General features: G+C 43.2%; 1 protein-coding gene across 1 annotated transcript in view; it reads left to right on the plus strand.

The window, feature by feature from the left end:
• Nucleotides 1-5,562: 5,562 nt before the first annotated feature.
• Nucleotides 5,563-14,794, plus strand: part of LOC134615649 (potassium voltage-gated channel subfamily A member 1) — a 45,627-nt gene continuing 36,395 nt past the window's right edge. Inside the window, exon 1 of the mRNA XM_063460225.1 lies at nucleotides 5,563-10,081. Within this exon, the coding sequence (XP_063316295.1) occupies nucleotides 7,647-9,350 (1,704 nt within the window). The 5' untranslated portion in view covers nucleotides 5,563-7,646 and the 3' untranslated portion in view covers nucleotides 9,351-10,081. The remainder of the gene's footprint in view (nucleotides 10,082-14,794) is intronic.

Below are 14,794 nucleotides of genomic sequence, written 5' to 3' on the forward strand. Positions count from 1 at the left end.
TATAGAAATACAATGATTACCCAGAAATACTGCATTTAGTAGAAATACTATGTTTTAGCACAAATACTATAAAATGGCAGAAATACTATAATTAAGCAGAAATATTATATTAAGTACAAATCCTATAAAATAGCAGAAATAGTATGATTTAGCACAAATGCTGTATTTAGCACAAATACTGTAAATCAGCAGAAATGCTATGACTTAGCACAATAGTAATAAGTTAAATACAAAAATTGGAAAAGCAAAATGGACAGCTGAAAAAATCCTGAACATGCTAAGGGTCCCTCAAATGTAATTGTTAAATGAAAAAAAATCAGCCAAAAAAAAAAGTATAACAGTCACACAATCACAAATATGAACACATATGGAAACACACAAGCACAGAGAGACACACAGGATCAAATTCAGTCAACCAGTCTAAATATATTGAATTTGAATCATACAATAAGATGCTCCCATAAAAAGTCTCTCTCTCTCTCTCTCTCTCTCTCTCTCTGTCTCACACACACACACACACACACACACACACACACACACACACACAGGGAGAGAAAATCAAGTTTCTAGGTCAGTCAAGCAGCCTGGGAGCTGCTAAATTTGAATCCACCAATCAGAGAGGCTGTGCACTTTTTCCCGCCAAAACAGGTGCACCTCTTTTTACACACACGCAGCACAGAGACAGGATTTGTGCTGTCTATTTTTCATAGTCAGGATTCCCCTCAAACAAATGGCTATAATTTCCTAACCGTAGGGGCTAGAACAGTCATTCTTACACCGTTTTGTTCAGAAGAGATGGGGGAATCTTCAAATGTTGACAATTTGTCATTAAAATATGAATTATTAAAGATATTTGACTTACAATGCACCATAACTGAGTAGAGGCGAAGAGAAAACTGCCTTGACTTGCCCTCAAACAACTCTTTGTAACTCTAAATCTATTTGGAGTCTCTATATCATTCTTTCACCGTAAGACACAGCAGGCTTTGGTGAACAGTCAGGAAATTTTCAGGTCTCAGGTCTAACATTTTTTTGTTCAGAAGAGATGGGGGAATCGTCAAGTGTTTTCTTTTTTAAAAAAAAATATGAATAATTAATAACAATAATAATATTAATAATGCATTGGATTTATATAGCGCTTTTCAAGGCACCCAAAGCGCTTTACAATGACATTCATTCACGCTCACATTCATACACTGGTGGAGGCAAGCTACGGTTGTAGCCACAGCTGCCCTGGGGCAGACTGACAGAAGCGAGGCTGCCATATCGCGCCATCGGCCCCTCTGGCCAACACCAGTAGGCGGTAGGGTAAAGTGTATTGCCCAAGGACACAACGACCAGGACAGAGAGGCCGGGGATCGAACCGGCAACCTTCCGGTTACAGGTGCCCTATGATTTAGCAGAAATGCTGTATATAGCACAAATCTCATAAAAAAGCAGAAAATAGTATGATTTAGCAGAAATACTGTATTTAGCACAACTCTCATAAAAAAGCAGAAAAAGTATTATTTAGCAGAAATGCTGTATTTAGCACAACTCTCATAAAAAAGCAGAAAAGTATGATTTAGCAGAAATGAAGTATTTAGCACAAATCTCATAAAATAGCAGAAAAAGTATGATTTAGCAGAAATGCTGTATTTAGCACAAATGCTGAAAAGCAGCAGAAATGCTATGACTTAGCACAATAGTAATAAGTTAAATAGAAAAATTGGAAAAGCAAAATGGACAGCTGAACAAATGCTGAACATGCTAAGGGTCCCTCAAATGTAATTGTTAAATGAAACAAAATCTGTAAAAAAGGTATAACAGTAATACAATCACAAAGATGGACAAATATAGAAACACACAAGCACAGAGAGACACACACAGGATCAAATTCAGTCAACCAGTCTAAATATATTGAATTAAAATCATACAATAAGATGCTCCCATAAAAAGGCTCTCTCTTTCTCTGTGTCTCACACACACACAGGGAGAGAAAACCAAGTTTCTAGGTCAGTCCAGCAGCCTGGGAGCTGCTAAATTTGAATCCACCAATCAGAGAGGCTCTGTGCTTTTTCCCGCCAAAATAGGTGCACCTGTTTTTACACACACGCAGCACAGAGACAGGATTTCTGCAGTCTATTTCTCATAGTCAGGACTCCCCTCAAACAAATGGCCATAATTTCCTAACCATAGGGGCTAGAACAGTCATTCTTACACCGTTTTGTTCAGAAGAGATGGGGGAATCTTTCAGTGTTGACAATTTATCATTAAAATATGAATTATTAAAGATATTTGACTTGTAATGCACATAACTGAGTAGAGGCGAAGAGAAAACTGCCCTGACGTGCCCTCCAACAAAGCTTTGTAACTCTAAATCTCTTTGGAGTATCGATATCATTCTTTCACCGTAAGAGACAGCAGGCTTTGGTGAACAGTCATGGAAATTTTCAGGTCTCTGTGGAAATCCAACAAAAAGTTATGACGAGAGAAAAAAGTGGTTCATTTCCAGAGTTTGAAATCTGAAGAAATCTAAGCGAAGGACGAATTTCCTACCCTCAAACAAGTCTAACTGATTTCAGAACAGTAATAGGTGAGAAACAAATTCTTGAATTGTGAGCATCAGGAGTGTCTGAAGATATACTGGGACAAGCCTCATGTTTTAACTTCGCTTCGTTAAGGAGATATGACGATTCGAATATGCCTCTCATGACAGAAATCCAGCGGTGATTTTGAACAAACTCTCCATTGACTTTGTATGGAGACTTTTCCGAGCTTGTGTTGGTCTGAGGGGATTTGGCAAAATCCTATAAATCCCACAACAATGACAGTGACATTTTCTGAAAGCCAGCAAAAATACCTACGTTTTGATGTATAATTTGTGTGAGTTGAGTGAAAATTGAGCGAGTAGCAAGAAGTTGTTCGGACATAAAGAGAAGACTGCAAAACCTTCAGTGGCACACTGGAAGCCAAGACCATAGCAACCATAACAACGCATGTATTTTGTGAAAAATCACAAAAATTAAACTCAAAACTTTAAGAGGCATAAAAGTAAAACGGTAAAAGATTTGAAAAAGCTGACTTATACCTGAATAGCCCAATAATTTGAGAACATTTTAAAGTTTGAATGGTTGTTCTACGTGTAAATATGAGGAAGTAGTTAAGTTTCAAAAACAAGCAAAGTTTAGCAGAATTGCGGAAGTTTCCCATTCATTTCAATGGGACAAATTAAAGGAAAAAAGCTTAATATTTGAAAAAGTATAATAGCAAAAAATACCAAAAGTCATAGCACACATTAGCAGAAATAGCAGAATAGTTTAAAATTTGAACGGTGAAAATCGGCTGAAAATTGTGGAAGTAGAAAAGTGCCAAAAAAAGTGCAAAAGTGGCAACTAGAATAATAAAGTATAAAGAATAAAGAGAAACAGGAACTCAATAGTGTGGATGCAAAAAGCATCCACACAATAATAAAGTATAAAGAATAAAGAGAAACAGGAACTCAATAGTGTGGATGCCTAAAGCATCCACACAATTATGCTTAAAGGTCAGCATGTGGAGGCATAACATTAAAACCAGAAGCCGCCGCACTGCCCCTGGAAGATCAATGACATGAACAACACTCCGAGCAGCAGCGAGAACGCCATGGATGCGCCTTTACGCGCGGACCACAGTCCCCACCTGTTCGATGAGGACAGGTGCAGAATTTGTTATGTTCATGATGTCAGGATATAAGGTTGGACCAAGAGCTTTCAGATTTAAACACAACCACTCCAGTGTTTGTATATTCTATGTAGCACTTGTGAATGCACCTGCTGCCATGACCACAGGTCTTAGGAGAAGATTTCTCATAATAATAGAACACAGTTAAAGCCCTCCTTCCCTCTGGGCCTCTGAAACCTGCAGATCTGTATCAGACACATGTGAACATCACATTAGGATGCAGAAAAATAATCTCTCATCTTTGTGCTAATCATTTGCTCTTTTCTCATATCCCTGTTTGTTTCTGCTTCTCCTCCTCCCCTCCGATTTTATACCTCACAGCATCCAGCTACAGTTTCATGTTTTTGGAGCGCTCGCATGACAAACATGATAAAGTTTATTGTAAAAACCTCCTAATGGCTGTATCCAGTGCGTGAAATCGCTGTGTTGCCAGTGGCCAGTCACACAGTGGGATGGGTGATGGTGGGATATTATTCATGGCTGCAGGAGTCTGAGAACAGTACATTAATCCAGGGGCGGGGAGATGCACAAAGTTCTTATCATGATGAGGCTGCGGCATTAGATAAGGAAACAGATAAATATAGTGCTCATGCTTCGTTTTGCTAATCCACCCACAGGGCTGAGAAACTAACCTTTTAAATAGGTCGCCCTCCTCTGCTTTTAGAAACAAGCGCTCCGGCTCTCTGTGTCCACCGGCGTGCATCTGCGTGTCCTTTGTAGGATTTTGGATGTTCAGTCGGTGCACTCTGAACGGTACTCGGTTAAAGATCTTACATTAGAGGTGGGGTAGCAGGAGGGGTCTCAGTGGTGATGCTTCTTAAACCCAGGAATTTAACTTAGGAGACTGCAGTTTGTATTCTTCTTATTTCATTTTTTTTGTGATTAATGGTAAAATGGTAAAATGGCCTGTATTTGTATAGCGCTTTACTAGTCCCTAAGGACCCCAAAGCGCTTTACACATTCAGTCATCCACCCATTCACACACACATTCACACACTGGTGATGGCAAGTTACATTGAAGCCACAGCCACCCTGGGGCGCACTGACAGAGGCACTGCAAATGCTGCCAAAATATTACCAGGAGATCAGATTGTTCCCTGAATCTGAGTTACTGCCTGAATACGAAGCTCTGTTACGTTTGCTTTTCCTTTATGTCTAAAATGTTCACCTAACATAGAACCAGAGATCTTATTTCTTATGAAACATTTGCACTGTTTTGTTTTTCAACCATTCAACCATAAATAGCACCGGAGCCTTGATCGCACCCTGACAGTACAATCAAAAATCCTCAGTATAATCACGTCTGCATACTATCGCTCATAAAAAGAGACATGCCAATTATATTTAAACAAAAGCAGTAGGATAATGTCAGACACAGTTTTCTGTTTTTTTGGTTGACTTAAGCGACCCTGCACAATAACTGGTCGGCGACTGTTTTGATTCGGCGCTGTGTAAATAAAATTGAATTGAACTGAACTAAGTCTTTGCTGCCTTGATTGGAAATACTGCTTAAATGTTGTGCTGCGTGTAGCTTTTTTATATTATAAGAGCCAGAAATCAACACCTGTGTCTGAAACGTGAAGCTGAGTTTCCTTTTGGGGTGTTTGTAATGAATAATCTGACCAATAATATGGCTGCCTTCAGGTTTTTGTACTAACACAACATCTAGGAAATCTGAGCTCTGGTTTTGCTGAGTGAACCTAAAGTCATGAACTCTGGGTAGTGACTGAGAGAATGAAACCTAACCGGTAAGGTTAAGTTAACATCTTCTCTTCTATTCAGAAGACCAGAATACCGTCCATGAAGTTTGAGGGGGAGTTTTGGATTTTATTTGGATATTGCTGAGCAGTGACTGAAGTTCTCTAGACATCAACAGCAAGATACTGAAAAGCACAAGAAACAAAACATTCAAACTTATCATGAATTTTTCATAAAACCAACAAAAATAATGATTAAAAAGATGATTAAATGCAGAATAAACTCCACAGAACACAGAAACAAGGATCTTTCATGATTACAGCAAAAACAGAAAATGATGCTCCAGCTTGTTACTGGTTAATGATTACAGTGTTGACATAAAGACTCACATGGCTGCATGAGATCCAAACATGATAGTACAAGAACTCACTTCAACCATAAACTAACAGCTGACCAGCAGTGGTGGGCTGATGGGGATGTTTCTTTATGTGCAGACAAACATGAGTTTGTGTTTTAAAGAAAAGCTGTATCCATCTTCTTCAGAGCCAGCAGGATGAGGCAGAGTGTGGCCCCAGGGCCGAGCCACCAGCAGCAGAGCAGCAGAGGACACGAGCATAAAGGAAACAAAGAGGCGCGCATGAAAGCCGCGAGTCCATGGATGCCATCATGTGGAAAGCAGGCCTTTATGCTCACACTGTAAGGAGATGGATGTGTGCGCAATAAGGAGACCTGAAAGCTTGCACACGTGTGCTGCTGTGGCAGTAAAACACAAAAAGGAAGGTCTGATGTTGTGTAAGGAGTGAAAATAAAAACAAAATGACAGAAAGAAATCACCACATGACCTCACAGCATCTCAGTTTATTCTGTTTTTCATCTATCTGAACTCTGAAGCATGGATTTGTGTCCACAAACACCAGCGAGGTCATCTGAGGTAGTGTTAGTCAATGCTAATCCTCACTCCTGTTAAGGGTTATATACAGACACCAAAACAGCTTCTGCATCAGCCTGTCAGTATGTTTATGTTAACAGGACTTTGTGAGGACTGGCTCACAACTGGTGCCTCTGGTGGCCGGCAGAGGAACAGCAGCTTGTGGTTTCAGATGGAATTTCATGGTCGCTGTCCTCCGCAAACAGGTGGGCTTCAGGCTGAGTGTGCAAGCAGGTTGGGCTGTCTCTGTATTAGGAACCAATGCAAGGAGATCACAGATGACTGACAGGGAGAGGTCAGAGTGACAGGAAACAGGAGCAAAGGTTTATAAATCAAGACAAAACAAACTTCACGGAAATAAAAAGTTTTCATGTATCTTCTTCTCCAACACTGAAATACTGACTCTGTTCTGTCCTTGGTGAACAAAACAAACACACCTTAAACATGGAGCTGTGGTATTAAGCTGTGGAATTTTAATTTCATCTGATATTTGATATGTTTTGTTTCAATATATTTTTACACGCAGCATTTTATGTATGTTCATGTATTTTTTTTATGGCCCTTTACAAGGAGACGCTGCAGGTTAACTTTAACTAAAGTTTATTATAAAAGTTAAAACAGGAATTTATGATCAACAAAATAAATAAAATAAAGCTGAGAATGGGCAGCTGTGGCGCTCGTAACCTTTGACCTCTTCATTCACACTGCCTGAGAAGCTCACAGGTGTGTACCGGAGTGGGAGCGCGCAGGTGAGACGTGTGGGCTTTTTGCCACAGACCGTCACGTTGTGTTGGATCAGACTTTGATCTTTGAGGTTTTCAGTGACATTTTTAAACCGTCGCTGTTTGCACGTGCGCGCGGACTGTCCCCTGCGCAGAAATCCAAATAAATGAAAGTGAATATTAAAAAATGAGATGGTCAGTGCGCGCGCTTTGTCCCCACCGGGGGCTCTTTCCCAGTGAGAGAGAGAGAGAGAGAGAGAGAGGAGCGCAGCAGGTCGAGCAACACTTTTGACGTCAGGAGTGATCACTGCTGCTTCTCTCTCTCTCTCTCTCTCTCTCTCTCTCTCTCTCTCTCTGTGTGTATCATCCGGGTCTTCTTCTCCTTTTGTGCGCTTTTCCCGTCCGTTTGGCGCAGACGTGCGGCGGCTCGGAGCCTGAAGAACAGAAGACCCTCCACAGATGCGGTCCCTTGAGTAGGAGCTGCAGGAGCTGCGTCTCCCCCGCTGCTCCTCTCTGTGAGTTTCCTGGAGGATGTTCGCGCTCAGGATCAACAAGTCTATCCTGCTCTGCGCGCTGTAACTGTGGATGGCTGCGGGATGGAGATAGCCTTGGTGAGCTTTGAGAACGGCGGCGCCAAAGGGAGCGGTGGAGGAGGAGGAGTTGGAGGCAACAATGCCGAGGAGAGCTGCCGGAACGCGCTGGATGTCCCTCAGCCGGGCTTCGTTCAGGGCGGGCGGGGAGAGGACTACAGCAAGGAGCTGAACACCCGGGGCGGCCCGCAGCCGCCGCACAGCCCCTGGAAGATCAATGACATGAACAACACTCTGAGCTGCAGCGAGAACGCCATGGATGCGCTTTTACGCGCGGACCACAGTCCCCACCTCTTCGACGAGGACATGCTGGACATGGACATGGATACGGAGAGCAACGAGAGGGTGCTCATCAACATCGCGGGTCTGAGGTACGAGACCCAGCTGGGTACCCTCAACCAGTTCCCTGACACTTTATTGGGAGACCCCGCTAAGAGGATCAAGTACTTCGACCCGCTCCGGAACGAGTACTTCTTCGACCGGAACCGGCCGAGCTTCGACGGGATACTGTATTTTTATCAGTCCGGAGGAAAGATCCGGAGACCCGTCAACGTGTCCATAGACGTGTTTGCAGACGAGATCCGGTTCTACCAGCTGGGGGAGGAGGCCATGGACCGGTTCCGCGAGGATGAGGGCTTCATTAAAGAGGAGGAGAAGCCGCTGCCGCAGAACGAGTTCCAGAAGCAGGTCTGGCTCATCTTCGAGTACCCGGAGAGTTCCAGCCCGGCCCGGGGCATCGCCATCGTGTCCGTGATCGTCATCACCATATCCATCATCACCTTCTGCCTGGAAACGCTGCCGGAATTCAGGGATGAGAGGGAGCTGGCGGTCACCAGCCGTCTGGACAACAGCACGGCGCCCCGGCCGTCGCTCACCTTCACCGACCCCTTCTTCATCATCGAGACCACGTGCGTCATCTGGTTCACCTTCGAGCTCATCGTGCGCTTTTTTGCGTGCCCCAGCAAGTCCGAGTTCTCCAAGACCATCATGAACATCATCGACATCATGTCCATCATGCCTTACTTCATCACCGTGGGCACGGAGCTGGCGGAGCAGCAGGGCCAGGAGCACCAGAACGGTCAGCAGGCCATGTCTCTAGCCATCCTGAGGGTCATCCGCTTGGTCCGGGTCTTCCGCATCTTCAAGCTGTCCCGACACTCCAAAGGGCTGCAGATCCTGGGCCAGACTCTGAAGGCCAGCATGCGCGAGCTTGGCCTGCTCATCTTCTTTCTCTTCATCGGGGTCATCCTCTTCTCCAGCGCTGTGTACTTCGCTGAAGCTGACGAGCCGGAGTCCCACTTCTCCAGCATCCCCGACGCCTTCTGGTGGGCGGTAGTCACCATGACGACAGTGGGTTACGGTGACATGAGGCCCGTGACAGTCGGGGGGAAGATCGTGGGCTCTCTGTGCGCCATCGCCGGAGTGCTGACCATCGCGCTGCCGGTGCCCGTCATCGTGTCCAACTTCAACTACTTCTACCACCGGGAGACGGACCAGGATCAGTCCTCCCTGAAGGACGAGCCCAACAGCGGCAGAGAGAGCCCCGAGCTTAAGCGCAAAGGCAGCAAAGCGTCCGTGAAGTCTCAGGATGTGGAGAACAACGAGGCGGGCGCTTCGGTGGAGAAAACGAACATCAAAGCAAACAGCAGCGTGGACTTCAAGAGATCCCTTTACGCGTTCTGTCTGGACACGCGGGAGACGGACCTGTAGCCGTGCACGAGCACACCCGGGCTTAAAGCAGATACAGTCGTGTAGAATAAACCCCGTTAATGGGCTCTTAAGTCTTTGCACATTGCAGTTGGAGGATCAACACATTGCAATCCTGAAAAGTTTTAAGAGGGTTGGTTTATAAAAAGCACACTTTAATCCCCATCATCTGGTAAGCACGACAGTTAAAAGTGCGGAGTTATGAACGAGCTGCAGCGCATGTGATGCAACACAGAGGCCCTTTAATAAAGCAGGGACACCTGCAGAGCATCAAATCTAACTCATGGATGAATTAGAGGGAAGTGGGACATTAGATGCTGCAGATAATCAGGGACAAGCACGACTCGGAATAATTACTTGACACAGTGAGAGGATTACCGGGACCAACCAGACTGTGTATATAATGCAGGACGCAGACCACATTCAGTAGTGCAACAACAACAAATAATAATAATAATAATTTCCCAACTGTGATGTTTATACTGGCAGCAGACGTGTAAATATTCCCCACAGGCTGCTCTTATTGTAGAAAAACAAAAGTATATTTTTGAGATGCAGACACCTGTTTTCCTTCACTCAGGTTCTGTTTAAATCAGAGAGGGTTTGGGGGGGACCTCAGCCTTGAACTTTTAAATAAAGAACATTTGGGATTTTTTTTAAACTGAGGGACCAACAGCCAAGAAAAGAGGACAGAGCAGAAACCGTCTGGAGAGATCAAGCATCAGCGATACCAGGTGAGAACATGTGAGCACATTTTGACGTTTAAGAGTTTTTATGTAATGACATGCTCAGTAGTGTGCACGTGAGGCACAGTCATGTCGCCGGGAGCTGTCCTTTCAGCACCACGCTCCTCTGTATGGAGTCCCATTGATGCCAAATTTCAAGTTACAAAATTCAATTACATCTTAAATTTAAATTAAATTTTATTTTTGTCTATTAAAAATAAAGCATACAAACTTCTACTCTATGTTATTTAGATATGCACGAATTTTGGTTATATTCATATTGCATCAGACCATAATTACAGTCACCTGAGTGACACTTTAGATTATATACTATACTGCACTTGACAACAGTGGGGGGAAAATCTCCCTTTTAACAGGAAGAGATATGTGTCAGAAACAGGATTAGAGCTTTTTGTTGCCACCTTCAGGCAGCAAGAGAAATTACACAAATACGTTTGAGACAGGGCAAATGTGGCCCTGCTGATCCTATGAAGAGCTCTGCAGACCAATGTCTACATGTTGTTGTGCTGTACTGTCAACAGGGGGCAGTAGTTTGTTGTTGGTTATGTTGTTTAGCTCCACCCACAGATAAAACAGAAAGAATTTCTTTATGATGGCGTGAAATGAAATTAATCAGCCTGTCTGAGCTTCTGTTTGGATCTTTCATTATTTTTCGTGTTTGTGGTGAATTTTCTTTTCAAGTCCTCTCTCATCCAAGCGCACGTTTCAACCAATCAGCATACTAACCACACATAGTGTCATCATCACCAGGATACTCGCTGTGGATTTTATTTCATTTCATTTCATACTTTTTGGGAGGAATCCCCCTTCTGACCTGTTCCTACAGGAGTGTCTCTATTTAACATCTGTCCAAGAATGAGTCCGAGTTTAGGATCATGTTTCATAACACAGCTAAATTATTTAAAGTGTCCTAAGAAATGAATCCCAGCATTTTTTTCCCCAACATACTCAGCTAATAATACAGCTAATAATTTTCTGCAGTGAACATGGAAGTCTTCATCATCATGCTAAAGCTAAGAGTCTGGAAACATTACTAAAATGATTGCAGCTTTCACACAGGTTACATGTGGCTTGGTGCCTTCAGAGCTTAGCTCAGTATCAGAGCCGTCTCTGTACGCATACTTTTATCACAGCATTACAAACTAAGCTGCAAATATGTGACCACGTGTTTGTTTCTTTTTTCTGGAGGAGAAGTGATGTGAAAACCATCCATAATGTTGAAGCTGAAACCTTTCACCATGTATGCTTGTATGACTCGAGTATTTTCAGCACTGTGATCGTAAACTGGTGGCTTTTCTTCAATATTTCTAAATCCAGCAAGCTTTAAAGTGGCAGCGTCTTTAACAATCACACATCTCCTAATTAACCTTAAAGTCTGGACATCTGTTTGATGAATCACTTTCACAATATCTCCTGGAGGGCTGCGAACTCTAACTAACCCACTGGTGACTGAAGTCGCTAATCCTCACCTCGCAGGCTTCGTTAGGTTTCAGGCTATGGAGCACAAAGCCTATGACATGTAACCTCTGATGTGTTAAAAACAGAAGACTCATGCTGGGAAAACAAAAATGCTGCCTTTGACCTGCTGGAAGGACAAGTTGGAGCTGTTTCAGAGCAGATTAGTGTGAGAGTTACCGCAGAGGAGGGATGTCTTTGTGCAGATATGGGGCAGACTGAACACGGTAACTAAAATCATGACTTTTTGGACAAATTAACTGTTGAGCCAGTGTCCAGATAGATTTAAAATTAAAATCACTCCAACAGTTTGTCAGACTTACAGCTTCCAAATGATGAAAAGACACATCACTGTCTTCATGTACTAAGACCGGTATTTAAAGATGAATATTAATATTGAATATTTAAAGATGAAGGCAAACATTAAACGAAAAGCACTTTCACTTGTTTCATTCATGCTCTGCCTTCCTGTCGTTCAGTTGGACTCAAGCTCCCACCTCCCTCAGTGGAAGGTGGGGATTTGTTATCTTTTATTTTTAGTTTGGGTAAAAGTGGCAGTGCACAGATGGAGTCTGCAGGCGAGAAGCCGTCAGCTGTCACTTTGGGTGTTATCTCTGAAGCAGCTGGGAGCTTCCTGCACATTTGTCCTGGGAGACCGGGGAGCGCTGGAGGTTCGATGGGGGCATCTTAATGCACCAAACAAGTCCACTTTAGATATTTATAGAGGTTTTGTCAACATTAGGAGAGACTTTGCTTTCCTTTTTTTATGTGGGATTTGGCTCACGGGTCGTTTTTTGTTTTCACGTCACGAAAATAGAGGAGCATGCCTGCACATCACAAAATCTGCATCCCTAATTATAAAGCAGCCTCCTCCTTTGGCCTGATCCTGTCCAGCAAACAAAAACAGCACACAAAGAAACCACCACATCGTTTAGTTTGAAGGAGAATATGGTCTGAATCGGTCAGTTATATTCAGCTTGTCTGAAGTCGGGTAGCAGCAGGAGGCTAAACAGGATATTTCAGATGTCGCATTCCCCAGCAACACCTTCCAGTTTCTCCTTTGGGATCCCGAGGTGTTCTCAGACCAGAGGAGTTAAATATAATCTCTCCTGAGAGTTTTGGGTCTACCCCGGGGTCTCCTCCCGGCTGGGAGAGCACAGAAAGGCTCTTCATCACATCTGAACCACCTCAGCTGCTTCCAGCACAAAGAAGCAACACTACGAGATCCGTGTGGATGTCCTAAAGCACATTCAACTGAAAGAACTACTGGCTGTTCATGCATCAGTTTGTGGCTGATGGATGCTTACATAATACTCGATTACATTTCCCACACAACCTTTAGTTTAGTCAGCAATATCTTGCCTTCTATTAGTAGCTGCGTCTGTTACCTCAAATATCGAGAGCAGTTTAAATCCAAAGCTCCTCATTTCTGTAGCTGACCACTGAACATTCGAGTTCAATTTCACAGTCTGCTCCAGCCCATTCTCACTCCTGACGCGGAATATACTGATGATTTGTCACGCCCCGAGGCGTTCCATGGGAACGCGAAAGGTGATGGTTTGTGTTCTTATGCTACGTGCTGGATTGTGCATGAAATCAAACAGAATGATGCTCCTGCGATAACACATGTTCCAACCCTGTATTCCAGCCCTAACCCTAACCTTATCGCTAACCTTAACCATAACTGTTAACCACCACCTTAATCATGTTAGATAGTGTTTTCCAAAGTGATTTAAGTAAAATAAATGTACATGTGTAGATTCATTCCAAACGGTTCTCATGTTTCCTCATTTTTCTGAACTCGTAATATAGGGACCTGTTGGGTGGCTGAAAGTGTAATATACAGACAATTTGTCACCTAGCGTAAAATTTTACGCTTTGGGATTGAAAGCGTGTTGTCTGCTTATTTGATCCACACGCTGAAGAAGCAGAGTTCCAGAAAGAAGAAGATCCTACGTGTTTAGTCAGGTCTTTCTTACAGATGAGTACATGTGAATCTGACGTAACCCAGGTTGGTTTCATTCTATCAGTCACTACCCAGAGTTCACGACTTTAAGGTAGAACTTCACTGTGAACCAAAACTGGAACTTACAGAAACCTCACAGCAGCCATGTTATTGGTCACATGATGTCATTAAAAATGCTCCAAAAGGCTCCAACAGCACAAACACGGTCCAGAGGTCCAGTTAAAGACAGCTAGCAGCTCATGCCACCGGCATCGCCATCTACCGGTCAGTCAAAGAGGCCAAGCCCCTAATAATGCAAACTTTAAGCTTTAATACAATTTTATCTTAAAACTGTTGTTATGAAGGGAGAAATTATCCACAGAGAGAAAACCATTTGTGTATCAGGCTGTAATAATGTTTATTTCGGCTGTGAAGCTTTAACGTGGGATTGGGGACTGAGGAACTCAGGAACTGCATGTTGGTTGCTGTACATGTGAAAATAGCATTTCATTCTAAGCATATTAAGCCCCACATATTATGAATTCAATATGAGACCATATAAGGTAAACGTCAGTTCTGACAGTTCAGCTAACCAATCAGTTACCCGAGCTTTTCAGGAGGCGATTTTATAGAGAGAATCCAGAAGTGAACTTTCTGCTTCTGGCATCAGAATAAAAAGGTACATTATTTAAGATTCAAGCTCCACCATTGCACAATGAGCATCTAAATGAGTATTAATGGCTGCATTATCACTTTCTCCATTTCCTTTGTAATAACTTCCAATTTATGAGGCCTTATGATCATTGGCACATCATAACAACTGTCTGTCTGTGAGAGACAGCCTGATAAGCAGCTGGAGGAGAAACCCTTCTTTACTTACTGCTTAAAACAACGCTGTCACCGTTTATACCTAATGTTGGCTGCTGATGTTGGGTGAGAACGTTTGGCTCACAGTCATGGATTTGCAGTGAGGGTCGTCCACAGCAAACATAGGAACCATTTCTTCAGAGCCGGCTTTGTGCTCGACAGTCGTCATGTAGAAACAGGAAGGAGACAAAATCAAACTGTGGAGCTGGGGTGTGTGGGGTGTTACTGTGATCTTAGAGCTGTCTGAGATCATCCTTCTGCTGGAATGAAGGACTGTGAAAGTCTGTTTTCTTTGGATAAAATTAGCCTTTAAATTTAGTGTTTCGATGTTCTTCTTGTTAACAGTGCGAGTGAATGAAGTGACCTTTCCTACTTAACAGGCTGAAAGTTCTGGCTGGTATATCTGGCACCGCCTTAGACTGGTTTTCTTCCTA

The sequence above is a fragment of the Pelmatolapia mariae genome, linkage group LG17, assembly GCF_036321145.2.
Source record: "Pelmatolapia mariae isolate MD_Pm_ZW linkage group LG17, Pm_UMD_F_2, whole genome shotgun sequence".
Taxonomy (NCBI): Eukaryota; Metazoa; Chordata; class Actinopteri; order Cichliformes; family Cichlidae; genus Pelmatolapia; species Pelmatolapia mariae.